The sequence below is a fragment of the Ptiloglossa arizonensis genome, chromosome 2 (assembly GCF_051014685.1).
Source record: "Ptiloglossa arizonensis isolate GNS036 chromosome 2, iyPtiAriz1_principal, whole genome shotgun sequence".
NCBI lineage: Eukaryota > Metazoa > Arthropoda > Insecta > Hymenoptera > Colletidae > Ptiloglossa > Ptiloglossa arizonensis.
Window position 1 is genome coordinate 8,686,130 of NC_135049.1, and position 26,068 is coordinate 8,712,197.

At 31.7% G+C, this 26,068-nt stretch overlaps 6 protein-coding genes across 11 annotated transcripts; 4 read left to right on the plus strand and 2 right to left on the minus strand.

Annotated features, from left to right (window-relative positions):
• Positions 1-422: 422 nt before the first annotated feature.
• Positions 423-8,320, plus strand: LOC143143396 (angiotensin-converting enzyme-like). 3 transcript variants are annotated; one of them, XM_076304565.1, is made up of 9 exons: positions 423-652; positions 4,213-4,579; positions 4,747-5,065; positions 5,931-6,155; positions 6,322-6,685; positions 6,976-7,137; positions 7,459-7,713; positions 7,790-7,965; positions 8,120-8,320. In XM_076304565.1, exons 1-9 carry the CDS (start codon positions 642-644, stop codon positions 8,185-8,187), a joined length of 1,947 nt encoding a protein of 648 aa, XP_076160680.1. In that variant the 5' UTR covers positions 423-641; the 3' UTR covers positions 8,188-8,320. The 3 variants fall into 3 exon arrangements, with proteins under 3 accessions (XP_076160680.1, XP_076160679.1, XP_076160682.1); XM_076304564.1 differs by lacking the exon at positions 423-652 and adding an exon at positions 2,487-2,802; XM_076304567.1 differs by lacking the exon at positions 423-652 and adding an exon at positions 3,959-4,089.
• Positions 7,949-13,984, minus strand: Gnf1 (germ line transcription factor 1). The gene is made up of 16 exons (XM_076304560.1): positions 13,464-13,984; positions 13,198-13,326; positions 12,949-13,098; positions 12,780-12,882; positions 12,263-12,705; positions 11,964-12,143; positions 11,431-11,859; positions 11,200-11,365; positions 10,882-11,097; positions 10,581-10,807; positions 9,798-10,132; positions 9,218-9,436; positions 8,972-9,145; positions 8,803-8,878; positions 8,542-8,721; positions 7,949-8,454 (listed from the first exon to the last, which is right to left on the minus strand). Exons 1-16 carry the CDS (start codon positions 13,470-13,472, stop codon positions 8,329-8,331), a joined length of 3,162 nt encoding a protein of 1,053 aa, XP_076160675.1. The 5' UTR covers positions 13,473-13,984; the 3' UTR covers positions 7,949-8,328.
• On the plus strand, positions 13,719-20,430 carry LOC143143393 (DNA-directed RNA polymerase III subunit RPC1-like). The gene is made up of 21 exons (XM_076304559.1): positions 13,719-14,114; positions 14,388-14,523; positions 14,611-14,760; positions 14,840-15,175; positions 15,252-15,584; positions 15,665-15,802; positions 15,868-16,065; positions 16,145-16,381; positions 16,470-16,803; positions 16,888-17,137; positions 17,206-17,435; positions 17,507-17,857; positions 17,916-18,084; positions 18,170-18,509; positions 18,606-18,793; positions 18,875-19,022; positions 19,108-19,260; positions 19,325-19,525; positions 19,596-19,729; positions 19,830-19,917; positions 20,308-20,430. The coding sequence occupies exons 1-21, from the start codon at positions 14,071-14,073 to the stop codon at positions 20,335-20,337; spliced, it is 4,188 nt and encodes a 1,395-aa protein (XP_076160674.1). The 5' UTR covers positions 13,719-14,070; the 3' UTR covers positions 20,338-20,430.
• On the minus strand, positions 14,879-24,971 carry Glnrs (Glutaminyl-tRNA synthetase). Of its 3 annotated transcripts, none has more exons than XM_076304561.1 (11): positions 24,692-24,971; positions 24,204-24,508; positions 23,935-24,125; positions 23,578-23,833; positions 23,200-23,497; positions 22,581-22,960; positions 22,163-22,481; positions 21,864-22,084; positions 21,574-21,766; positions 21,465-21,511; positions 14,879-14,957 (listed from the first exon to the last, which is right to left on the minus strand). In XM_076304561.1, exons 1-11 carry the CDS (start codon positions 24,806-24,808, stop codon positions 14,933-14,935), a joined length of 2,352 nt encoding a protein of 783 aa, XP_076160676.1. In that variant the 5' UTR covers positions 24,809-24,971; the 3' UTR covers positions 14,879-14,932. The 3 variants fall into 3 exon arrangements, with proteins under 3 accessions (XP_076160676.1, XP_076160677.1, XP_076160678.1); XM_076304562.1 differs by lacking the exon at positions 14,879-14,957 and adding an exon at positions 20,891-21,047 and having other exon boundaries at positions 24,692-24,970; XM_076304563.1 differs by lacking the exon at positions 14,879-14,957 and having other exon boundaries at positions 21,343-21,511; positions 24,692-24,968.
• On the plus strand, positions 20,327-21,353 carry LOC143143400 (parkin coregulated gene protein homolog). Its single transcript, XM_076304571.1, has 4 exons — positions 20,327-20,431; positions 20,496-20,814; positions 20,900-21,049; positions 21,112-21,353. The coding sequence occupies exons 1-4, from the start codon at positions 20,327-20,329 to the stop codon at positions 21,270-21,272; spliced, it is 735 nt and encodes a 244-aa protein (XP_076160686.1). The 3' UTR covers positions 21,273-21,353.
• On the plus strand, positions 24,717-26,057 carry LOC143143401 (EEF1A lysine methyltransferase 1). 2 transcript variants are annotated; one of them, XM_076304572.1, is made up of 5 exons: positions 24,719-24,872; positions 24,993-25,223; positions 25,379-25,526; positions 25,620-25,829; positions 25,903-26,057. In XM_076304572.1, the coding sequence occupies exons 2-5, from the start codon at positions 25,074-25,076 to the stop codon at positions 26,034-26,036; spliced, it is 642 nt and encodes a 213-aa protein (XP_076160687.1). In that variant the 5' UTR covers positions 24,719-24,872; positions 24,993-25,073; the 3' UTR covers positions 26,037-26,057. The 2 variants fall into 2 exon arrangements, with proteins under 2 accessions (XP_076160688.1, XP_076160687.1); XM_076304573.1 differs by having other exon boundaries at positions 24,717-25,223; positions 25,382-25,526.
• The last annotated feature ends 11 nt before the right edge of the window (positions 26,058-26,068 follow it).

Here is a 26,068-nt window from a genome sequence, read left to right on the forward strand (position 1 = left end):
TGTCGAAAAGAAATTATTATCAATATATTATATAATTTTTTTAACGTATATTAAATACTTTTTCTTCTTTCCTGAAATACAATTAACTCCATACTGCCCATATTTCTCCACTACATGAGAAATCTTACGTTACATTGCTTCTTGCATGCAGTTGCAAGTGCGGGTAAAATTATACGAAAAGGCGCTTAAACCTTACAACGCGTGTCAATTGTTCATAATATGCGAACAATAAAAATGTTATATTTTTGTCGTTTTGTTTCATTTTGGAAAAGAAATTTAATTATGCCGATATTACCTCGAGTTCCCTAAAATTCCCATTACGATGCGGGACAAGAGATTCGTCGATGCAAGCAGAAGAACGGGTCTATCACGAACTTGCGAGTAACGTGGGGTTTGCTTGTAGACAGGAAAACATTGACCGACAGAGTGGGGGTCGTGCATAAAAGGATAGCGTGACTCGCGGTACAAGATCATTCGGTGAGTGTTTGCCAACCAGTGGGCGACAGTCTTTCGATCGCGCAGCGGCGGAATCGGTAAACAGTTCGGCCTCGTGAAAGTTGCTCCCGAATCGACCATAATCGTCGTCCGTCAACTGTTCGGATTTTCATTGATTCGTCAAACTTCAGCGAATCCGCGAAGAGATGTTGCGCCTGTAAGTATCGTACGCGAAATCACAATTACTATATAATTTTAACAAATCCTCGAAACCAACTATTGCGGTAAACGTTATATGGTGATCTATGGACGAACAGGAAGTATTGAACCTTTTTTCGAACATAGTCGTGAATACGTAACAGATCCTTGCACGGTGGTGTTTCGTAATAGAATTATGTCGTGTTGTCCCTTCGTTTACAGAACGTCCGAATATCACATAAAACTTTCACGATTAGTGTAGCGGTTTCGATATCTTTCGAGTGGAACGCGACACCGACGACAAGTTGCACATGTATGTTTTCATTGATAACTAGAGGTGTCGAAAATTGAAAATATCATTCGAGTTGCGTGGTAAATTTACTATTTTTATAGAAATACATACTCTGGTACTTAACTGTCGACGAATAATTTGAACAATGATAATAGTTATTTATTAATGATACTTCCACCGTACCGTTAATTTATTTATTAAATTTGTTTAGATTTAACCTTCACGGGAAAAATAGAATTTATAGTTGAACATATGGAATGTCGAGATCACGTACGAAAACAATACGAAAGTATGGATATGCCAAGATGAAGTAGCCTTTTGGAAGAATAGTTTGAAGGAAAAAGTTATGAAAAAAATCGACAAAATTATTGTCATAGACGTGACTGATTTTGTTTCTTTGGCTAACAGCCACAAGCGACAGCGATCCTTATCGCGTGTGAGATCGAATTTCTTCTTATTATTATTACACGTCGATATTACGCATACACGAAGTAAATAAATGTATATACATAGTAACTTGAGATCTCGGAATTGACAATCAGCAGTTTTTCACCGTCAAACTACTTCTACTTCCGTATATTCCTTTTCTTCTTAGGTCGAGGGATCCGATGTATATACAGGATATGTATATACAGGATGTCCCATTTGAGTTGACAGCGAAATATCTCGTAATCAGACAACTACTTCAAAAAAGAAAAGATAAAACATATCTTTCACGATTTTGGGAGAGGATTCAAATGACTATAAGACAATGACCATGTATAATATTATACAGGTAAATGTATAACACTTCTAAAGATTACGGTATTCACGAACAATATTATATAGCATATGGCGCGCATTTTGTTTGCAAATATCGTAATCTGTAAATTGTAACACATTACTCTTTCTTCTTTTTGAGCAAAGCATTTTTTATTCTTGGTTTTTAAATTTAAATTTCATCGCTCGATTCGTACGATGTATGACCTAAACCAAAGGTTAAAACGTTCTAAATAACTTGCATGTCATGACCACTATAACTTACAACCGATGTTTCCAACCAAACAAATATTAAATTTCATTAGTGGATGAAATTCGATCATACGCGCATATCGTATAGCTTTGGACTGACACACGAGTCGACGCATCGCTAAAGAAACATAAACAGTGACGAAGATCTTACACCTAACCGGGGAGAAGTTATTTCATATAACCAGGAGTTACCGCTACCCAAAAAGTAGAGAAATCTAGCCATAGAATTTAACTCAAATATTATCAGATTCGAATTAAATGAATTTATACTATCAACGAAAGGTAAATAATATATATTTCCTTAGGATAAGAAGTACAGAAACAAAAAAAAAAAAAAAACGCACAATCGCACGATAAAATCAATCATCTACTCTATCTATTTTATCTACTTTGTTGTAGTAGAGAGAATGGAAAGTTTTTCCAATAGGTGTACCAAAGAGGAAAAAATTAAATAAAAATTGTTGTTTGTTACAGAATAATATTTACCGCAATATATCATTACAAAAAGTAATTCGTTATAATTTACTCCATTTGTTCTTCTAATGTTCTAATTTAGATAACAATTGTCATGCAAGAACGATCCCCAGTTCCGTTTAATCGTATTGAGTAGTCGTTGAAAATTAAAGGAAGCGAAGTGGAAACTTATAAATAGTTTCAAAATGTGTGAAGTCGGGATTTCAGAAATCGTCCCACGATTAGGTACGAAGCGACGTCATGTTTACGAGGAATACGTCGTCGAGGATTCCTCTTAATCCCTCCGTTAAGGCTGCTCGAGACTCTGAATGCGTTATGTTCGATCGAATAAAAAAAATTCTCGACGGAACAAAGCACTCATCTTATAATTTAATCCTTCCGCTGCTACGAGTGTACGTATTACAAACGATACAAGTTGTTCATTGATCGCATATACGCCCGATTCTCTTTCTTCGTTTAACCTTAACCCTTTCCCTATTTAATCGTCCGAGGCTGGTTCGTCTCTCTCTTTGAAAATTTTTAAATGTTTAACAATGTTCGTTTTCCAATGAAAAGCCGATGTATATGCAATTTTAGGTCGATCGGGTGAAAAGTTGATAAACGAAAATATGAGTATAATGATTCTTTTATAACAACAAAGGAAGGAGAAAAGTGATCATTTTCTCGATTAGTTTGCATTGTAGCAAAGCGAGTTAAAAGTGGCTAATTAACTCATAATCGAGGATTATAAAAGTTGTTTTCTTATTGGAAAATTTCAAATTACGTCGGTAAACCTTTATTTGCGAGATTCAGAATTTCTATGATCCTTTGAACTTAATATTATTCAATTTATGAGCAAGAAAATTGCAAATTTTTATTAGAATTTACAGGATTAAAAGTTTCTCCGCTTTGACAATATCGATAGTCGTATCGTAAGTCGTATCGAGATATACCATTTAGACAGCCAGTTTAAAAACTGCGGATTTGAAAGAAACATATTTAAAGTTTTTGTTACGCATGCCCGCGATGATAATTAATGTTAATTTCATCAACTCGAGGTAATCCTTTCGCACACTTTGACGAAAAAACTTAAAAGAAAAATCGATACTTAGAAGCTGAATTACCAGAAAACCTAATTATTACCTGAAATATCTCTTAAGGGAGCGTCTTCCAAAAAGTTTGGAAACCACAGGTTTACAACGTAATAGTGCGTATTGTCTCTCTTGCATTACTTCCAAACACAAATCATCTATTGCATGTCATTTTCGTTAGCCAATAGCTTCTGAACAATGAAATCACGGTTTCGTTGTAAATTATGGCGAACGATTTCCACAGCCACATATTTCAAGCCGAAAAATGTTCATCACACGCTGACTTGTAACAGTATAGAGAAACACGGTGGCAAATATTTTGAAAAATTCCGTTCGCGACGATGCAGTTGCATCGAACGAACGCGCTTCGCGAAACTCGAACCGCTGAACCGAAGCGAGTGCACTCGACCTCGTGACTATTTATCGGTCTAATTTGACACGCGGCCGTATATCAACCGCGAAGGACAGGATAGTGCCATTCGTAGATAATCGATTCAAAATGGTAGATATGTATCGCGACTCCTTCCGTTTAAATGTTCCGCGTACGATAACGCAAGGATGCAACGATGCGCATCGGCCGATAAGTGCCTATCCTGCAAAATAAATCCCGTAATTAGCATTGTTTCACATTTACCGAAATCTATTGGTACTACATTCTTTCGGGCACTCGGTATTTTTTCTATTATGTTTTGCAACAATGTTCGACGTTACAAAATTTAATCAAAATTACAGATTCCTAGTGGCAGTCCTCGTGACGTTGTCATGGGAGATACCGATGCCCGAGGACTCCGGCGACTCCGTGGCTATTATGGGCACCGAAGAAGACCAGTTGGCGAAAGCTACGGAGTTCTTGAGTCGAATCGATAAACAGTACACCGAATGGAACAACAAACAATCGCTCGCCGAATGGGAATACGCGTCGAACTTGACTTCGGAGAACTTGGCGAAAAAATTGAACGTGTCCGCGGAAGCTGCTCGAGTGTACAAGTCAATCTGGCAGGAAGTACGCGATTACCCGTGGAAAAGCATTAAAAACGAGAACATCAAAAGACAGTTCTCGAAACTCAGCGTCCTGGGAGTTGCAGCGCTTCCTGAAGATGTAATCTATTAATTCGTACACAAACCCGCTATACCTTCCAACTGTTTCGATAGTTTTAGAGCAAACCCCCCTCTAACATCTTCCTTCCTTCTCCTAGTTTCGTCCTAAAATACAAAATTTTCATTCGAATGAAAATCGATACAAATTAACGTAAAAATTCGTTGCAGCTCTTACAAGAATACGAGAAAATTATAAGCGACATGGAGAACATCTACAGCACCGCCAAGATCTGCGATTTCAAGGATCGGAGTAAATGCGACCTGGCTCTTGAGCCTGAGTTAACAGAGCGTCTAATGGTAAGTCGCGATCCCGAAGAATTGAAGTACATTTGGATCGAATGGAGGAAAGCAACTGGTGAAAAAGTGAAGTCGTTGTACAAGAGGTACGTCGAGCTGAGCAACATGGCTGCCACATTGAACAACTACTCCGACAATGCTGAATATTGGATAAAAGAATACGAGGCTGACGACTTCCCCGAACAAATTGGTAAACGAGACGCTTAGATCTATCAAAATGTTTGGGGTTGCTGCAGGGATTTTTTTGGATTCTAATATACGATGTTTCGTCGGTTATTCGATTTTTTTTATGAACAACTATAAATATTTTTTACGCGTTAAAAGTTTCAGAGCCGACTGTATTCTAAGAAATGAATTATGATCACGAAAAATTCAATTGGTCGTTCAAAGTCACTTCCATCGCTATACATCTCATCAAAAATGACTCCTATAGTAAGTTACTCGGACGGTGTAGTGGGCGTGACTTTACAGTGGTCTTAATTGACCAATTAATTTTATTTCGACTATAGTATAAAGTATAATGGGCAAAATGTAATCAAACGATTAGTAATTGCAATTACCGTATAATTGAGGTAGTGATTGTCGTTTACTCGGTACACAAATAACGAGCGACCAATTGAATGTAATTATCAGACACGATTAATTCATTAATCGTTGATCACGAAATTATATTACAAATATAGTTACAAGTACTTAATTTTTAACGACAGTGTGGATAAATATCTAAAGAAAAGCGAGTGCTTAATTGAGAAATTATAGAAGGTACGCTCAAAAAGTTTATAGAATCTAAAAACAGAGTTCGTTCGTTAAGAGATGAAGAAGTTTATTATTTGTTGGTAGAAATGTAGAGAAACTAATGACTTTGATCAATGAGAAATATTTAACTGTTAAGTAAATATTCTAATTTTATAAAAAGAAATCCCCCAAGAACCCCAGCATCGATCCAATAGTTGCATATGCAACTCCAGTATGAACGAAATAAAACAGGTTGTGATAAGTGAAACATTTGCAACAAGTGGCGAAGCATGGTGTAAATTTCTAACGATTGTTTTTAGAAACACTTTGGCAGCAATTGAAGCCATTTTACTTGCAATTGCATGCCTACGTTCGCCGAGAACTTCGAAAGAAGTATGGCGAAGATATCGTCTCGAAGGATGGCCCTATCCCAGCGCATTTATTGGGCAACATGTGGGCACAAACTTGGACTAACATCGCAAACTTTACAATTCCGTATCCGGGAAAACAATTACCAGACGTCACTAATGCCATGATCGAACAAGGTTTGTTTAATATTTAGACTATCTCGAACTTTGGCAGTGTAAGCTACGTCCAAAAACAAGAAGAAAATGGTGAATCATTTTCTAAACGATTTAAAGCGGTATTTAAAGTTTCAGAATTTACAGAGAGATTCTTCCGAATTTCGCGTAACCGTGTGTTGTTCTTTAGGGTACGATGCAAACACCATCTTCCGTGTTGCTGAAGATTTCTTCACATCGATAAATCTTACCGCGATGCCAGATCTATTTTGGCAACGATCGATTTTGGAAAAGCCGAAAGATCGCGAGATGATCTGTCACGCCAGCGCCTGGGATTTCTATGATGGCAAGGATTTCAGAATCAAACAATGCACAAGGATTAACATGCAAGATTTGTTGACCGCGCATCACGAAATGGGTCATATCGAGTATCATCTACAATATAAAAATCAACCTTCGGTTTTCAAAGAAAGTGCGAATCCCGGATTCCATGAAGCTGTCGGTGATGTTATAGCGCTCAGTGTGTCGACTCCGAGTCACCTAAAGAGTATCAAGTAAATAAAACGATACATACAGTTTACAAAAAAAAAAATCGTAATTTATATTTTTTGAATGAGTTACGAAAGTAACCGAGAAACTTTTCCAGCATATTTAACAGATTACTTTTGAAGCAAAAATGACATATATTTTGTATTTTGGATACCTCGATAACAAATGAAGTCAGCATGCATGACCTTTCTGATTCAAAATGACTTACCAAATATACTAAAGAAGTTTGTTAATTACCTCATGAGACGCCATAAATATTCATTTTTGATGAACTTGAAATTTATTTATATTATAGGTTGTTGAACGATGATTCACCCGACAAAGAAGCTAATATTAATAACCTTTACCTGAAAGGACTTGACAAAATCGTCTTTCTGCCATTTGCATATATGATGGATAAATGGCGCTGGAACGTATTTCAAGGAGCAGTTACACCAGACAATTATAATTGTAATTGGTTAGTATGATTTTGTAAGTTGTATTATATACGGAGTGAGCTCAGACTGTACTGTACTATAAAAAACAAATTTTCTTCATTTTGAGGGGGAGAAGGCTCACTCACTTTATAAGTGATCCTGCTGAGTGAAAATCATGAGTGTCACAATTTTCAATATCCGAATGCATCGTTATTAAACAAGATTAACTTTTTCTCCCGTAGATTTAAAGTAATAACAAATTTTAATCTTTAAAGGGATATATGTTTAAGAATAAGAAGCAGAAATTATATATAAGATATGATATATATATATATCATATCTTTTAAACTTTTAATTTTTAGGTGGGATCTTGCTGAAAGTTTCCAAGGTATCGAGCCAGCGGTAGATAGATCCGAAAATGATTTTGATCCTGGTGCAAAATACCATATAATAGCAGATGTAGAGTACATCAGATACTATGTGAGTTTCATTGTACAATTTCAATTCCACAAAGCGCTCTGCACAGAAGCAAAAGAGTATGATCCACAAAATCCAAACTCGAAGCTATTACATGAATGTGATATTTATAACAACAAAGCAGCGGGGAATTTGCTGAAGTTAGTAACTAATCTTTAAACTATACAAGTATAATTTATGATAAAATTGGTATTACAATTTATTGTTACAATGCAGGTCTATGTTGGAACTGGGTTCTTCTAAACCTTGGCAAGATGCGATGGAAAAGATAACAGGTCAAAGGAATATGGATACTGCTGGACTCTTGGAATACTTCAAACCATTGACAGATTGGCTGACAGAAGAGAACAAGAAAACTAACGAATACATTGGATGGAAACCGAGGGCAAGACGTGTGTATTCTTATAATAAAATACAAATCACATACACTTATACATTCGTATACGCTTTTGAACAAACAATCATTATACAATACGAAAATATAACATCTCAATTCAATATTCACGCTATATTACATGCTGATTTATTAATGTTTACTAATTTCAGAATGTGTACAAACTAGATCAGAATTGATGACTCTTGAAACAACTGAAACCACTGAAGCAATCGAGTAGAAAATCGAATCTTTCGTTTACTATCGTTTCAACAAATTTTGGGTGCAATAAATGATTAAGATTATAAAAATACATCTCAAGACATTAAATCCATTCCGTTTTACCAAATAAAACTCACATTCCAATTTTAAAATATTTGTATTATTTTGCCTTTCCACGTCCTCTTCCACGTTTACTAGACTTATCACTACTTTTACCTTTTGCTACAGTTTTATCATTACTTTTACTTGTTGATTCAGTTTTCTTACTTGTAGTAGGCTTCTTCGTCTAAAAGTGTACATTAATTGATAAATAACGTTATAATTGTTGGCATGCATCTTCAGTGATATTATTGGTTGTTATTGGTAGAGTTACCTTAATCATTTTATCAGCTTCAAGATCATCTTCGTTGTCATCAGAATTCACCTCTCCTGTTTCCTCCTCTTCTAAATAAGTTTCAGCCTGTAACCCTACTGTCTTTTTTGATGTACCACTCGCTATATATGGTACAGCTACAGAATTTTTATTATACATTCTTGTAAATGCTGCCTTTACCTATAATACAGGTTTTCATTGCATTCTTTTCTATTTGAATATTTAACAATGATTAAAAATGTATTAAAATTTTAGACTAACTTTACTATCAATAACTTGCAAAGGATCGCGATCACCGGGCCACAATGAAATTTCTACCAAAGAATCCAAATCGTCCCTATTAACAATAAAGATGTATAACATTTAACAATAACGCTCAAAATTTTGTTTTTTTTATATATAATATTACAAATTTTAATAAAAAATTAACCTGAGTAAGTGATAGTGATTCATAACATTTATTGCTGCATCTACTCCTTCAGAACCGTTAACTGCTAAAGGTCTGATTACAGCATCTCTGAGAGGTTTAATGTAATCCAAATTTATTGCTTCCTTGCTTACACCAGTAGCTAACCGTGTATGCACAGTTATCTCTTGCATGAATCTACAAAATTATAGAAATTTTATATATAAAAATAAAAAGTATTATAAAAAAAGAATACCACATATATATTACCTATTAAATTTACCAGCTTTTGAGTTACGTCCAAGCCAAGATGGAAAATTAATTTGACCACTTATATGACCAGACATTACTGTTCCAGGTATGACGGAAGAATAACAAGCTTGCATTGGTAAAAGAGACCAAGCATCATTACTTCTGATCGATTTTTCAACTATATCTCCCAGTGCTAAACATTCAGCACTTTCTGCTACTTTTTCTAATACTTTATTTCTATGCAAAAGTAAGAGATAATAAAATATAACTAATATTAATTTAAATATATAAGGTGAACCACGTAATTGAAACGAATGTCATACTCTTTCCGTAACTGAAGATAGTAAAAGATGGTAAAGGAAAAAGCTCTTTAACATTTTCACATAACTATATTCAAAACAGTTGATGTAATTGGACAAAGATATGTACTTGTTAAAGCATTATATCGTAAGAAGATAATTCTTATACTATTCAATTTTTTCTTCTATTGCTCTTTTCTATCACCAATCAAAAAGAAGGTACAATTTGTTTCAATTGCGTGACACACTGCAGATGTAAAGAAAAAAGACAGTTAACTCTTGGTCTACTTTAAACGTACTTTGGTCCTTCGGGTACAACCAATAAATAATTTTCTTGTACAAATAACGATGCTATGTTATAATCGTGAAAAAATAAGTCACTTTTATCGTGAATATTCATATGTTTATGTTCTGCTGCACTAAATACTTTTCTTACAACATCCCAGGGTCCTAGTTTCAAATCTTTGTTCACATGCCCCCTTTCAGACTTCTCTTGACAACCAGTCTTCCCAACAAACAATGCCAAATGATTTATTATTTGCCGAATATCTTGATTAGTTGATTCAATTAAACGATCAAGATCTTCTGTTGACATATTAATGTTTTCTTTGAAACATATAGATTTCATTGCTCCCTGTATAACAATTTGTAGTTAATAAAAAATATGTAGAAAGAATAAGTTAGTTAACATGTTCACTGTCTAGTAAACTACAATCTGTGGATCAGGATAATTTTGTCTCAGTAGTCCATGATCCACGTGTCCTTCATAGACTTTACTGTTAAAGTTAGAGTTTCCTTTCAAAAGGAAATTAAATATTACTATTAGTATTCATAAATAGTAACTTGTATCAATTTTATTGTATCCGAATTTACTCCAATTATAGACTCTTACCATCACAAGACTATTTTATTTACATGTACTCTGAGTATAAAATAGTTTGAATACGTATTATATAATAGTATTATATATGTATCTGCCATGAGATGCTTATCGCTTCTTAGGATTTATGAGCAATTTTCATTCCTGCTTACAAGAACAGTGAACGAGTTAAATACCCACACATAACGAATTTTTGTTTTACCCTAATTTGTTCTAATCTGGGTTTTGAAAATCGAAGATCGTATATATAATTAGCGAGTGTCCTCATCTTAGGATTGTTTCGATCATTGCAAATACAAATAATTGGTACATCAGTAGATTTTATTAAATTGATTAATTCTTGTAAACCACCACGATCTTCGTTACCAGCCATACCATCAACCTCATCCATTAACAAAACGTGTTTTGATGTTGGCTTATTTTTAGTATCTATAATGTGTAACATTTGAAGAAATCAGTATAATTTCATTTACATTTCTATAGATTCACAAAAACACATATACCTATAAAGTAATCCTTTAATGAAGTATTGGATAAAAGTTCTGATACTTCTTGTTGCAAAAGCTTTTTACTTCTAGTATCTGATGCATTAAATTCTACAAGATCAAAACCTAATTCATTACAAACAACTTGAACTGTTGTAGTTTTGCCAATTCCAGGAGAACCAGATAATAAAGCAGCTTTGAAGAAAGCACCATCGTCATTTTTTGCCCAGGGACCTAATGTAAATAGAATTAATTAAAACTGTAATTTCACTAAAAATATATTAAAAATACGTCTATAAAACTTAAAATTATCATACTTTCAGAATTAAAACTCACTGGGTTTGGTATGTTTAACTTGGCCACTTTGATTTTTATGCCAATTCATTAGCCATTTATACAATTTCTTGGCATTGCTCTTATCTCCTTGTTGCCCTAAAATCTGTTTCATAGTTTTAGGTCTATATTTTTCAACCAATGCCTGTGTTGGTATTGTTCGCCTTGCCTAAAAAAGAAAGGTCTGCAACATAAGAGTTATCATCGATTTCATTGCATTAAATTGAATCTTACATCATGTAAAGAATCTATTTTTATTTGTACATTTTTTGCTTCGTTAATTTCTTTTTTATTTTCGGTGTCAGATTCATTTATTTCAATGTGTCTTTTCTTAGCTGGTGACACTATTTTCTTTATTTCCGTCATATCTTTATCACCGTTCTCTTTTTTACGAGGTGATCGCCTTAATGGTTTTTCTGCACTTTTATCGGCATGTTCTTTTTTATGCGGTGACCGTTCTTTTCCTGAAATTTCTGTTTCTTGATTTACCATATTTTTCATTTTTTTAGGCGATACAGGAGATGTATCGTCGGAATTTCGTTTTATTCTATCTTTTGATTTAGTACGCAATTGTGTTATATCATTAGCCTGACCTGCAGGCCTAGTTTGAATCATCTCCAACAGATCATCCTCCGATATTTTTGTTATATTCAAACTATTTGCCTAAAAATGTATCGATATAAGGTTAATACAAAAACCTGTATTGTGAATTGTAGTACATATAATAAGTTTAAGCAAAACTTTAATATATTAACAATCAATATTACTTTTGACACTTTTGCAGGACCAGGTTCATCTCCTATTATGACATAATTAGTTTTCTTTGAGATTTGATGTAAAATTCGTCCACCATACTTTTTGATTATTTCTTCGGCTTCCTCTCTTTCTAATGAATCCAAAACCCCAGTTATCACAAAACTTAATCCTGCAAGACAATAATCAGCACCCTGAAATATTAACATTAATATTTGAAATATGTGAAATTATATTTCTAAATAAGATTTGTAAATGGAAAGAAAAATTTTATTTTGTCCTCTTTTGTAAATAATAAAATAATATCATGTACCTCAGGAACTTTTTTTGATCCTGGATGTCTGGCTCCTCCTCTCTGAAGATATTGCTGATACATTGCAGAACTATGCTTTTTCTTCTCAATCCTTTCTTCATATATATCTAGTCCTTCAGTTTTCTTAGGAGACACTTCTGTCTTTGGATCTTTATGTTCCACTTCCATTTTAGAAATACCTGTTTTGGAACTGGAAAGCTGTTTTATATTCTTAGATTTATTATTATATTCAGAGTCTTCATATTGTGTGTCTTCATTTGTATTGCTATTAGAATGTTTTTTATTTTTTTGTTTAAGAGATTTGTCACTTTTTCCTATTTTTGATTTTTCAAGTGTCTTTTTCTCTTTAATACTATCTTCATTCTTAAGAGAGATCTTTTTCTTCTCTTTGTCCTCAACATTCGTATGTAAATCATACTCTTTGTGTTTACTATTTAATAAATCTATAAAAGCAAAATTTAAGTTTTAGGTTCATACTTTGTCATGTATTTATTATAGTTTCTTTTTACATTAGTACCTTTCTCAGACTTATTTTCTGCTAAATATTTTTGCTCAATATCAAATGTATCTAATTGGATTAATGTAGCTTCAAAATCATCATCATCATGACTCTTAGCTTCCTAAAATATTAAATGAACATTAGTCATTATATGATTTCTAATATCAGGAAAATAATAATTAATTACCTTTTTTTGCAGTTGTTTCAATATTTTTGGTGCCTCTTGCCTATATATTTGTTTTTTACCAAAAATGGCTGTAGGAGAAACAATTTTCTTTTGGTCTGTATCTTCATCAGAATCGGATAATACGGAATTCCTTCCTAATCTTTTTGTTTTCTAAAATGTAGTTAAAACATGTTACACTACAATTCAACAAGCAGAAATCGAATCTAAAGTTTCAAAAAACTAAGTTACAATAAAGAAATACATTAAAACCTTTGATCGTTTAACCGGAGATTGTGACTTTACATCCTCTTCATCAGATAAAATTCTTTGCCTCTTCGCAATTTTCTTAGAAGCGAAACTAGAATTAGTTTTACTGCTCTGGAAATAGGATCGTATATCCTATAAAGTTAGAGAAAAACGAAAAATGTAATGAACTTCTTGATTTGAACGTCAATAAACAATTTTAAAATGCACATTTCTGTACAAAACGAATCTAACCTCAATAACAATATTTGATTTCAAATTTCAAAACGTACCTTCGACATGTTTCAAGCGTAGAAATATGTGACAAATGTGCTATATTTGAAACAATCAAAAGATATTTTGCGGGAAAAGGACAAATATGTAAAGAGAATCAAAAATATTGCGCTTCGATTCGTTCGACGCGAATTAACGCACTTTTGCGCGATGCATGGTTGCGCATTAATAGGCATTAGCACGATAGCACTTAATTCTAAACTCAATAACTGAGCGATGTATCAATTAAATGAAAACCATTCAAAATTTATACTTTAGATAAAATATAATGTATTATATAAAGCTTATGTGATTCAACGTCATAAGGTTATAAGTAAATTTTGCGTAGGAATTACAGTATATTGGCTACTCTTAACCGTCAACTTGTCGATACGGAACAAGCTTGCATAAAACTGTCAAATTTGAGATGGCACCACGAACAGAGAATAACACATGTTTGAAGAAGAATTCTCCGAATTCTTTTGACTGTTTAAATAATTTATACATGAAGCCGGCGCATGTTCTGCAATAGTTTGAAATTTGCTTATTTTATAGCCTTCATTATTCAAGGCTAAAACAGTGCTGTATAATATATTGTATACTGGAGAATAAAGTATAACCTCCACGATGGTGAAGGAACAATTTAGAGAAACCGATGTAGCCCGTAAAATGTATGTATATTATTTTAATGAAATTTAAACTTTGAATACCAATTCCAGCAAAACATTATTTGAATTCTATAGTATAGCTGTAACTAAATTTTCTGTTAAGACATTTTTTATATCTATAGAATTATGTATATCTAGCTGATAAACTATATTTTTATAGAAACTATAAATTTAAATGTCTAGAACTTTGAAATTAATATCCAATCTATTTAAATAATATTTGTATCTTTCAGTTTCTTTCATTTGTAATTTTAAACTATTATTACTTTTAATTAGTTCCCATGTATCGTTTGGAGTGGACAGTCGCCATAACATGGAAAGGCAGGCCCATATGCATGTTGTGGCCAAAAATTTATATAATCAAGATGTTGAACATTCTCCAGTCCCTTATGGAGTACTCGACAGAAGAATGGTACTTATAATAATAGAGTTATTCTCTTGTTTCATCTATTATATATTAACATTACATTGAAATATAATTGATAATACAAATTTTCAGGGAACATGTAATAATACAACCAGTTGTGTATCATGTGGCAAATCTTTGAATGAATGCATTGGGCACTTTGGTTACATAGATTTGGAATTACCAGTTTTTCATGTTGGTTACTTTAGGGCCATTATTGGTATTCTTCAGACGATTTGTAAAGTAATTTAACACTTATTTTGTTTATATTTGTACTTATTAATGGTAATTATTACGTTAATTATATTATTCTGATTCATAGAATTGTTCTCATGTTATGCTATCTCAAGCTGACAAAAAACGCTACTTAGCTCGAGCATTAAATCCAAACCTGGGATATTTATCACGTAAAGCCTTACGTAAACAAATTTTGGATAAAGCTAAAAAGACCACAATTTGTCAAAATTGCAAAGATCTTAATGGAACAGTTAAAAAAGCTGGTTTACTTAAAATAGTCCATGAAAAATATAAGGCAAAAAAGAAAGTAGATGCTATTGTTCAAGAAAAGCTTGCTGAATATAATAATGTGCTTGAGGATAATAAGGCATTGGAAGGAATACTTCAAAGTGGATTAATTAATGTATTAAATCCATTAGAGGTAAAAATGTTATATTTTTATGATTTAAGCTTTTGCTCTATAAATTGTAGTAGTTACACAAATGTCTTGATTTAAGGTACAAAGTATTTTGGAAAAAATACCCGAAAACGACATTCCTCTACTAATGATGAATTCAGAATATGCATTACCAAAGAATTTAATATTAACAAGAATCCCAGTACCTCCAATTTGTATTAGACCTAGTGTTGTATCAGATTTAAAAGCAGGTACAACGGAAGACCACCTAACAATGAAATTATCAGAAATAGTCTTTATCAATGATGTTATTCAAAAGCATAGACAAAGTGGAGCTAAGGTACAAATGTATAATGAAGATTGGGAATTTTTACAGTTGCATTGTGCTCTTTATATAAATAGTGAAATGTCTGGTATACCTCTTAACATGCAAGTAAGTTTCTAATAAATTGAAAGTGTAAAATTTTCTGTTCGTTAATAAAATATTATTAATAATGTATTCAAATATTTTAGCCAAAAAAATCTGGTAGAGGATTGGTCCAAAGATTAAAAGGAAAGCAAGGTCGCTTTCGCGGTAACTTATCTGGTAAACGTGTAGATTTCTCTAGTCGTACTGTTATTTCACCAGATCCCAATCTTAGAATTGAGCAGGTAAGTTTTAGATTATTAAACTATTCAAAGCAGTAAAATATGAGTCATAATGTATTCTTAAATAGGTTGGTGTACCCATTCATGTTGCAAAAATTTTAACGTATCCTGAGAAAGTTAATCCATCGAATATAGAATTAATGCGGAAATTAGTAAGAAATGGTCCAGATATACATCCAGGGGCAAATTTCATACAACAAGGAAAAACTCAATTTAAAAAATACTTAAGATATGGCAATCGACACAAGATTGCTCAAGATTTACAAGTAATATTGTCTATACAAAGAACATTTTTAAACTTGATTTTTACAAAATATGAATATTTGTCATTATTTTATTTAACAGTATGGTGACATTGTTGAAAGACATCTTAGAGATGATGATGTAGTATTATTTAATCGTCAACCATCTTTGCATAAACTAAGTATCATGGCACATAAAGCCAAAGTGTTACAACACCGAACATTTAGGTTTAATGAATGTGTTTGCACTCCTTATAATGCCGACTTTGATGGTGACGAGATGAATTTACATTTACCACAAACTGAAGAAGCAAGAGCAGAAGCTTTGGTTTTAATGGGGGTAATATATAAATTATTTTTCATTATACTATATTATACTTATACATGCAAAACAATATTAATGTATGTCTTCATTTATTTGCCTTCAGAATAAATCAAATTTAGTTACACCTCGTAACGGAGAATTATTAATAGCAGCGACACAGGATTTCATTACTGGTGGATATCTTTTAACTCAGAAAGATATGTTTCTAAATAAAATTCAAGCAAGTCAATTAGCTGGTTGTCTTCTAGCAGGATCTGATATATCAATGTCTATAAATCTTCCTGAACCAGCTATTTTAAAACCAACTATGTTATGGACAGGAAAACAAATTTTTAGTTTAATTTTAAAACCTAGTAATGCTTGCACTATTAAAGCCAATTTGAAGACCAAAGGAAGAGCTTACACTAGCAATGAAGAATTATGCATTAATGATTCCTGTATGTATAAATACTTATACTCATTAATACTTGTTCATTTACTGTTTAAAATAATAGCAAAATAATAAGAATGGTAAATTATAGATGTTATCATCCGAAATTCAGAATTAATAGCAGGATCCATGGATAAATCTACTTTGGGTTCAGGTTCAAAGCAAAATATATTTTATATTTTATTACGCGATTGGAGTGAAGATATTGCAACAACAGCTATGTGGCGATTAGCAAGAATGGCAAGTTTTTTCCTTATGAATAGAGGCTTTTCTATTGGTATTGGTGATGTTACACCTGGTCAAGGACTTCTTAAAGCTAAGCATGAACTTTTAAATGCTGGGTAAGTGGATATTTAAAAAGCATAAGTAAAATCATTTGTTAATAGCACCATTACATATTGGGGTTTAGATATTCTAAATGTACTGAATACATTCATCAAATGGAAGAAGGGCGTCTTATATGTCAGCCTGGATGTACAGAAGAAGAAACTTTGGAAGCGATGATACTAAAAGAACTTTCAGTAATTCGTGACCATGCTGGTAAAGCATGTTTGAAAGAACTCCATCCAAGCAACAGTCCATTAGTTATGGCTTTATCTGGCAGCAAGGGCAGTTTCATTAATATTTCGCAAATGATTGGTATATATAACAGTAATACTTGTAAACAAATTTTAACCAATTTTATTACTTATTATTCTTCCTTTGATTAGCGTGTGTAGGACAACAAGCTATCAGTGGTCATAGAGTTCCAAACGGATTTGAAGATAGAGCTTTACCGCACTTCGAACGACACTCAAAAATTCCAGCAGCTAAAGGTTTTGTTGAGAACTCATTCTATTCTGGTTTAACACCGACAGAGTTTTTCTTTCATACAATGGGTGGAAGAGAAGGTCTTGTAGATACAGCGGTTAAAACTGCGGAAACTGGCTACATGCAAAGAAGACTGGTTAAAAGTTTAGAAGATTTGTGCCTTCATTATGATATGACAGTACGTAATTCAGTGGGAGACATTGTACAAATACTGTATGGCGGAGACGCTTTAGATCCTACGTATATGGAAGGTAAGAAATCCTTAGGTATAATATTTTTTAAGAAACGATAAAATAATTATTTTAATAGGAAAAGACTGCCCAGTGGATTGTAAGAGAATATTGGATCATGTAAGAGCTAAATCGCCCTGTAAAAACGAAAAACCACTTGATGGTTCTAGTGTAATTAAAGCTACAAACGAACTGCTAAATTCCGAGGAATACCAGTGTCTTAGCGAAGAATTTAAGCAGGAGTTATCGTAAGTACATTTGCACAAATTTTACTGTTTCAGTAAAATAATACTAGATCACAATTGTTATGTAGTACTATTGTATTTATTGCAGCACATTCCTTAAAACTGTGGCCCGTAAAATAGCGCGTTTTCGACATAACGCTCCATCGAATGTACCTGTAATTTTACAACTCGAGCGACTTACAGTTTCTCAATTAGTAGATTTTATTCATACTTGTAAAGAGAAATACATGAGAGCTAAAATAGAGCCAGGCACCGCTGTAGGTGCCCTCGCTGCACAAAGTATTGGGGAACCAGGTACACAAATGACGTTGAAAACTTTCCACTTTGCCGGTGTTGCGTCTATGAATATTACTCAAGGTGTACCGCGTATTAAAGAAATTATCAATGCAAATCCCAAGATCAGCACACCTATTATCACAGCTGCTTTAGTGAGTTCTTCATTTAAAATATGTTATACAATTGATATGAATATATAATAAATTAAGGCGTATTAATTTTCTTGTTTTTTTTTATATTGATATTAGGAAAATGATACAGATCCAGAATATGCCAGGAGAGTAAAAGGCAGAATCGAAAAGACTACATTGGGAGAAGTGACCGAATATGTTGAAGAAGTATATCTACCAGATGATTGTTTTCTGTTAATAAAGTTAGATGTTGATAGAATAAAATTGTTAAAGTTGGAAGTAGATGTCGAATCCATACGTTATTCGTAAGTACATAAATGCATACTTCATAATACAGAGATATAAACGGTTAATATTCTTCAACCAAAAATATGTAATTTCTACAGAATTTGTACATCAAAGTTAAGGCTTAACCCAAAATTAGTAAATGTTAGAGGTGATTCTATTATCACTGTAAGTCCCAGTAAAAATAAGTACAGTTTAAATTATGCACTCACACAATTGAAAGAGACAGTTCCGAATATTGTCGTAAAGGTAAGATCAATAAACATTTTATATAATAAATATTATTTAATTACTTAAAGATTTAAATAAAGACTTATTATGGGACTATTTACAGGGATTACCATCAGTATCTAGAGCCGTTATTCATAATGACGATTCATGTGGTAAAACAAAGTATAAATTGTTCGTGGAAGGAGATAATATGCGTGAAGTCATGGCAACACTTGGCGTTTTGGGTCGAAAAACAACTTCGAATAATACATTAGAAGTAAGTATAAAATTGGAAGAAAAAGATATTTTATTCAGAATATGTATTCAATGTAATGTTCCAGGTCTTTAAAACTTTAGGAATTGAAGCTGCAAGAGCAACTATAATGACAGAAATTAAATTAGTGATGGAAAATCATGGAATGAGCATTGATCGAAGACATCCAATGCTTGTAGCTGATTTAATGACAAGCAGAGGAGAAGTATTAGGTATTACAAGACAAGGTTTAGCAAAAATGAAGGAATCTGTTTTGAATTTAGCTTCGGTAAGATACCCTACATATATTATATAACACTATTTGCAAATAACAATATTAATAAATAATTATTTAACAGTTCGAGAAAACAGCTGATCATTTATTTGATGCAGCTTATTATGGACAAAAAGATGTTATCTGCGGTGTATCTGAATCAATCATAATGGGTATTCCAGTTCCAGTAGGAACAGGAATCTTTAAATTACTTCATAAATATCCTTTTCAAACTTACTTTTTTAAATTTATAAATATTTTAAAAATTTTCAGTTCAGAAACTTTCTTAAATGCATTATTTTTCTTATTAATAAAATACAGCTGACAAGGATGAGCCACAAAAGAGAAACTTGATATTTGATGACCCACAATTCCACAAGAAGATTCCAAAAACTGCCAGCACAAATGTAAATTAATTGTTACCTACTTTGTAATAAAATATTTAATGTACATAAAACAAAAGATGTATTCTAATGAAACTAACAATTTTTATACTTCATAATTTCTGTTTTCTTAAAAATTATTTATCTTTTTAAATCAAAAATATACTTTTAAAAGTATAAATAAGCTATTACGATTTATTAAATAAACCATCTCTAGTTGCTAGGAAACAATGTGTTTGATCCATATTTGTCAGATCATATTAATGTGACTCAAGTGCATTTAGTATCATTTCAATGACATTCGGTGAAGTAACGCGCTTTTAACGTAAAATTTCGATATACTCATATTTTGTGGATAAAATTATATGATATATTTTGCAAAAACAAATTATTTAAATTTTTTCTTTGAATTAGATATTAATAAAACTTCGGAATGGTAAATGAAACAGAATTTTGGACTGAAATTCGAAAAGATATACCACAATTCAAAAAAAGAAAACCAAGAATTGTTCCAGCTTTTACAATTCAAGCTTTGCAGGTAAAGCTTTAATACCATAAACTTGTACCGAATTATATACATTATATATTGACAATTTATTTAGGAAAATACTGTAGTTGCAAAACCTCCTCGGAATGGGCTGTATAAACCCCAGCCACCTAAACCATCAACTTTTCGAAAATTCTATGAACAGGGCGTATTGCCAATTTCATTGGAAAATGATATCTATGGCACAAAACTCAGCTGGAAAGTTAACATTGAGGACTTAGATTTTCATCATTATTTACCATTGTTTTTTGATGGACTGACAGAAATTGAACCACCTTATAAATATCTAGTAGAACAAGGAATATCTGATATGCTAGAACACGGTGGTCCAAAAATTTTGCCCGTTGTACCACAATTGATAATTCCTATTAAAAGTAATTTCTTTTTCCTTTAATATTGTTGAATAATTTTCTAGATATAGATTTATGTGTTGTTTTACGAGAAATATGTTTATTATAGAGGCTCTAAACACAAAAATGCCGGAAATCATTTGTACTACAATGAAAGTCCTTCAAAAACTCGTACGTTCAGCGGATTGTGTCGGGGAAGCTTTAGTGCCATATTTTAGACAAATTTTACCAGTTCTTAATTTATTCAAAGACAAAAACTGTAAGATTTTAATTTACATTAATAATTCTGTATTAGAATAAAAATTGAATTTAATATTTCAGTAAATCTTGGAGAAGGAATTGATTATGCACAACAAAAAGGAGAAAATCCTGCAGATATAATACAAGAAACTCTTGAAATGCTTGAAATATATGGAGGTGAAGATGCTTTTATAAATATCAAGTATATGATCCCCACATATGAATCTTGCTTGATGAATTAAGAATCTATTATTGTGTATTTACTATCTAATGACTTCAAATTGTAGAATTATAGAATTATATAAAAAAGCATCAGGGTTAAACACGGTTGATATTTATAAATATAATACAAAACATTACAAAAGATATAAAACAAGATTGAATCAAATTATCCACATCTTGCATTACATATGCAGTAAATTGACATTACTTACACTTTCCCCGAATCCTCTTTTAATGTCACAGTTCTATTAAAAACAAGCTGCAATAAAGGAAATAAATTAATAAAGATATAACTATATAAATTTGAATATTTGTAATTACCTTTCCTGGTACAGTATCAGGATCTAAAGAGAAAAAGCCAATTCGTTCAAATTGGAACTTTTCAAATGGTTTCACCACATTTGCCAAGCTTGCATCAATGTATCCAACAATTTCTTTTTTACTACCTGGATTGATATCACTTAAGAAACCATTTGGTACTTCATTTAGATCTTCAGGATTTTTATGTTTAAATCTAAAAATTACGTTATATATAAATAAAACACAATTAAAATTAAAATAAATTGCTATATCAATCATAACGAATTATTATATCAATCTAATACACTTACAAGCGTTCATATAGTCTAATAGATGCTAATGTAGGATTTGACACCCAATGTATAAAGGCTTTAGGTTTATTACTTTCCGAGATAGGTTCTTGGTGAACAATTATGTTTATAATATTACCGCTGCTATCAAAATTTATTTCTTTGACTGTTATAACAATTCCTGCATGTTTTAAACCAACAGATTGTTTAGGTGTTAAACGCCTAAAGTCTTTCTCTGCTTTCTGTAAAATATGTAATCAAATTTCCGAATAGATAGTACTAAATTACATTTACATATTGAACTATTCAATAGAATATACCTCTTTGAAATCAGATGCTTCAATATAGATAACTTCATCAAAAGTAATGTCATGTTGACCTTTTTCCGGTTCATTAGGAAAATTGGGAACAGTCAATTTTATAGAATTTTCATGGGTAAAATTGCTAATAGTTACTTTTAATGGATCTAGAACAACCATGTGTCGACTTGCAGTAACATTTAATACATCTCTAACACATGCTTCTAGGACAGCTGGATCAACAATTGCTTGTGCACCAGTTACACCCACTTGTGCACAAAAGTTATTTATAGCTTCAGGTGGAAAACCTCGTCTACGAAGAGCTGTCAGTGTAAATAATCTGGAAAAAATTGAATATATATGAAATAGACATCAGTTTACAATTTTATTTCAAATATCATTGTACACAAGTTTTTACATATATAAGATTGAAATGTACCTGGGGTCATCCCAATCAGATACGAAACTCTCATCAATTAGTTTGCCAATTTTTCTCTTTGAAACAACAGTGTAACTCACGTTTAATCTGCCATACTCCCATTGTACAGGACAATAAATATCTAACGAGTTACAAAGCCAATAATATGACGATCTTCGGGACTGAAATTCTTTCGTGCAAAGAGAATGTGTTATGTTCTCTATACTATCACACAAACAATGCGTAAAATCATAAGTAGGATATATACACCATTGATCCCCTGTTCTTTGATGCAGAATATATTTTATTCTATATGCAACAGGATCTTGTTTTCCCTCTTCCAGTGTTACTTTCATACGTAATGTGGCTTCACCTTCTTCGAGTAATCCATCTTTCATATCCTATGTAAGAAATACAAAATCATAATTAAGATACTAATGATTAATGAATGAATATTGTATTTATTGTACAAGTTAATTATTTTTTAATTATTTTGTCCATTTATTTTTGTGAATATTAAAATTTCCACAATTCTTCAATTTTAAACTAAAGATATAAAAATGTTTTGATTTAACTCGTAAAATTTATTCTACAGAATTAAATATTGCAAAAAATGATCATTTATTAAAAACATAATTACTTGGAATAATTGCAAACTCTCCATAATAGGTCTATCACGCCAAGGACTTGGAGGTGGATTAAAACCTTTTATTTCTTCACTAGATTGATGGCAAACATATGCTAACCCTTTCTCTATAAGCTTAATAGCCCATTCAAACAATTGTTGAAAGTAATCAGAAGAATGCGTAATCTTAGCTGGTTTATAACCAAGCCATTCTACCATTTCATGTATACCAATGAAAAACTTTTTTTCTTCTTTCTCAGGATTTGTATCGTCATAACGTAAGTAACACATACCATCATGAGCTGCAGCATATCTGTAATAAAACTACTGTTTATAATCTAATTTGAGGTAATGAATAAACTTAAAAAATGTACACCAAAATAAAAAATATACCCAAAGTTAATATTAATTGCTTTTGCATGACCAATATGCAAAATTCCATTAGGTTCTGGTGGAAATCTAGTTCTTACTTTACCACCTGTTATTTGTAAATGTTCTTGTAATAATTTATGTGTATTTGGTGTTACATTATAGCCTTCAGTTTTATAATTCTCTCCTGGTTTATGAAAGTGAACTTTAGTTTTCATTAATTCACTTATTGTTTGAGCACTTGCTTTCTCATTGGTTGGTACTGCATTTTTCTGTTCCACTATAAAATATTAAGTAATTCCACTTTTTTTAAGTTTTAAAATGTATAAGTAAGTTTTAAACTGTACAATTTATTTAAATTAATGAATATTTGCAACTTACCTTTTTCATTTTCTGTTTTTTTTAATTTTGTCTGTTTTGTTGTTTTAGGTGGTGGTGTAAGATCAGAGTCAATTTTAGGTCCTAATAATACAAGTATTTGAACATCGAATTCATTCTTTATTGCCTTTCCATCTGCCCACTTTAAATTATTACGTACTTGTTGCATGAGTGGACCAATGTTAAAATGATATCTGCAAAAATATATTTTACTCTATACAACTCATGCAATAGTTCATAACAATGTTGTGAATTAAATTAAAGGTTTATACCTTTTCTCTAATATGTCTGTTTTATGCACATTTATAACTTTTTCTACCTCGCATTCAATTTCCTCTGGTAAAACAACAATGCCTATACCACATTCTTCCTCAAAACTCAATATATTAATAGTTTCATTTATGTGATGAAGTAAAAAGCTTAGTCCAGCATCTATTCTTTGCGTTGTATCTAATTTCTTTTCAGCTATATATTTAACAACAAATGGCAATTTGTCTGCAATTTGATTCTTAATTTTTGAAGCAAGATGATATAATAAAATTCCAACTTCTGGTGTAATAATTTCATATTTATTAGCCTACAAATATAAATACATATGGTATATCTGATATGCCAAATTGATGTAATACTCAGTAATGAGAGTAGCATCTTATTTAAAGTAAACGGAAAAGATGTTGATAGTAAATTTAACTTGTTAAAAAATAAGAAACCATTTGTTATTTAAAACGCGTATTTTTAGATATTAAAATAACTTGCTAACCTCTTCTATTGCACATTTCAAATTGTTGGAAATTTGCTTATTTTTTAGTGTTTCTTTAGCCTTTTGCTTACTTAAACCAATTGACTCAAATAATTTTATATCGTCTTCGACTTTCATTGTAATAATTTTTTGTGTACTTTAACACGTAATTAAGTTTTGATTCTGATGTCCAGATCGACAGGTCAGCTCTTCCATACGATACTCAATAAACGTATAGGTTATGTGATAATGAAAAAAGGAATTCAATCATCATCGTTTCAATTAATTTTATTTGCTTTGATAAATATTTCAATCAATTTAGGAATACTGATTGGTTAAGTCGCATGTAATGCGTGTAATGCAAAGGAAAATTTATTTGATTATATTATTAAAATCGTAAGAAATGAATGAAAGTGACGATAACGATTTAGAATTATGTCCTACGACACTCGCCGCTCTAAATGAATTTCTTAAAGAGAAAGCAGAAAGAGAAAATCAGTTAAAGTGCACTGTAGAAAACCAAACTATCGATATCTCTTTTGATGAAAATTGGGTAAGTTAGCTGTTCCAAATATATCAACAATGTTTAAGTATTTATATTAATTAGTACGTTTATGTCATAATACATATATTATTTCTGTTTTATAAAATATTCTTTAAATAACACAATATTTCTTTTGTTGAGTATTGTTTGATATTGGTTTACAGCAGTTAAGTCAATTTTGGTATGACAATGAAACAACAAATACACTTGTGAAAGGTGCAATAAATTCTACAGAGATCAATGGAAAGATTGCCCTAATTTCTTGTCCTACACTTTATAGTAAACTGAGAAACAATTGTGGCGATCGTCAAGGTATAAATACATGTCATTTATAATGCTATAATTTATACAATATTAATGTCAAATTTATAAATATTAATACTAATATTAATTTTTTATTAACAGTTACACTTTTTGAGTATGATGAGCGCTTCAAAGTGTTTGGTTCCAATTTCATTCCATATAATTATAAATTTCCTTTGGATCTAGCAAAAGATATGTCAAATTCTTATGACTTAGTTATAGCTGATCCACCATTCCTTTCTGATGAATGTTTAACAAAAACTGCCCTTACAATAAAATTTTTGACAAAGAAGAATATCGTTCTCTGTACAGGTAATTTTGATAAATGAGTTTTTTTCTTTTAATTTATTACTTAAAAGAATTATTCTATATGTTCATTTTATAGGTGCTATTATGGCAGAATTGGCAGAAAGGCTTTTGGATGTTACAATTTGCAATTTTATACCCCATCATCAGAATAATCTTGCAAATGAATTTTACTGTTATTCGAATTTCGATTTTGATAAAATGTTAAAATAAATAAACGTATATATCAAAGTATATTTTTGAAA

Coding starts and splice junctions, on each gene's coding strand:
- LOC143143401 (XM_076304572.1), top strand. CDS start 25,074: ATGAATGAAAGTGACGATAACGATTTAGAATTATGTCCTACGACACTC. Junction 25,224..25,378: donor TCTCTTTTGATGAAAATTGG/GTAAGTTAGCTG, acceptor ATTGGTTTACAG/CAGTTAAGTCAATTTTGGTA. Junction 25,830..25,902: donor GAATATCGTTCTCTGTACAG/GTAATTTTGATA, acceptor TTCATTTTATAG/GTGCTATTATGGCAGAATTG.
- LOC143143400 (XM_076304571.1), top strand. CDS start 20,327: ATGGTAAATGAAACAGAATTTTGGACTGAAATTCGAAAAGATATACCA. Junction 20,432..20,495: donor TTACAATTCAAGCTTTGCAG/GTAAAGCTTTAA, acceptor CAATTTATTTAG/GAAAATACTGTAGTTGCAAA. Junction 20,815..20,899: donor ATTGATAATTCCTATTAAAA/GTAATTTCTTTT, acceptor TGTTTATTATAG/AGGCTCTAAACACAAAAATG.
- LOC143143393 (XM_076304559.1), top strand. CDS start 14,071: ATGGTGAAGGAACAATTTAGAGAAACCGATGTAGCCCGTAAAAT. Junction 15,176..15,251: donor ATGTATTAAATCCATTAGAG/GTAAAAATGTTA, acceptor TCTTGATTTAAG/GTACAAAGTATTTTGGAAAA. Junction 16,382..16,469: donor AAGCTTTGGTTTTAATGGGG/GTAATATATAAA, acceptor ATTTGCCTTCAG/AATAAATCAAATTTAGTTAC.
- LOC143143396 (XM_076304564.1), top strand. CDS start 2,651: ATGTTTACGAGGAATACGTCGTCGAGGATTCCTCTTAATCCCTCCGTT. Junction 7,138..7,458: donor GACAATTATAATTGTAATTG/GTTAGTATGATT, acceptor TTTAATTTTTAG/GTGGGATCTTGCTGAAAGTT. Junction 7,966..8,119: donor ATGGAAACCGAGGGCAAGAC/GTGTGTATTCTT, acceptor TACTAATTTCAG/AATGTGTACAAACTAGATCA.
- Gnf1 (XM_076304560.1), bottom strand. Junction 13,099..13,197: donor CTCCGGTTAAACGATCAAAG/GTTTTAATGTAT, acceptor ACTACATTTTAG/AAAACAAAAAGATTAGGAAG. Junction 11,366..11,430: donor AAATAGATTCTTTACATGAT/GTAAGATTCAAT, acceptor TTTCTTTTTTAG/GCAAGGCGAACAATACCAAC.
- Glnrs (XM_076304561.1), bottom strand. CDS start 24,808: ATGAAAGTCGAAGACGATATAAAATTATTTGAGTCAATTGGTTTAAGT. Junction 24,509..24,691: donor TGAAATGTGCAATAGAAGAG/GTTAGCAAGTTA, acceptor TTATATTTGTAG/GCTAATAAATATGAAATTAT. Junction 23,498..23,577: donor GCAATTAATATTAACTTTGG/GTATATTTTTTA, acceptor GTTTTATTACAG/ATATGCTGCAGCTCATGATG.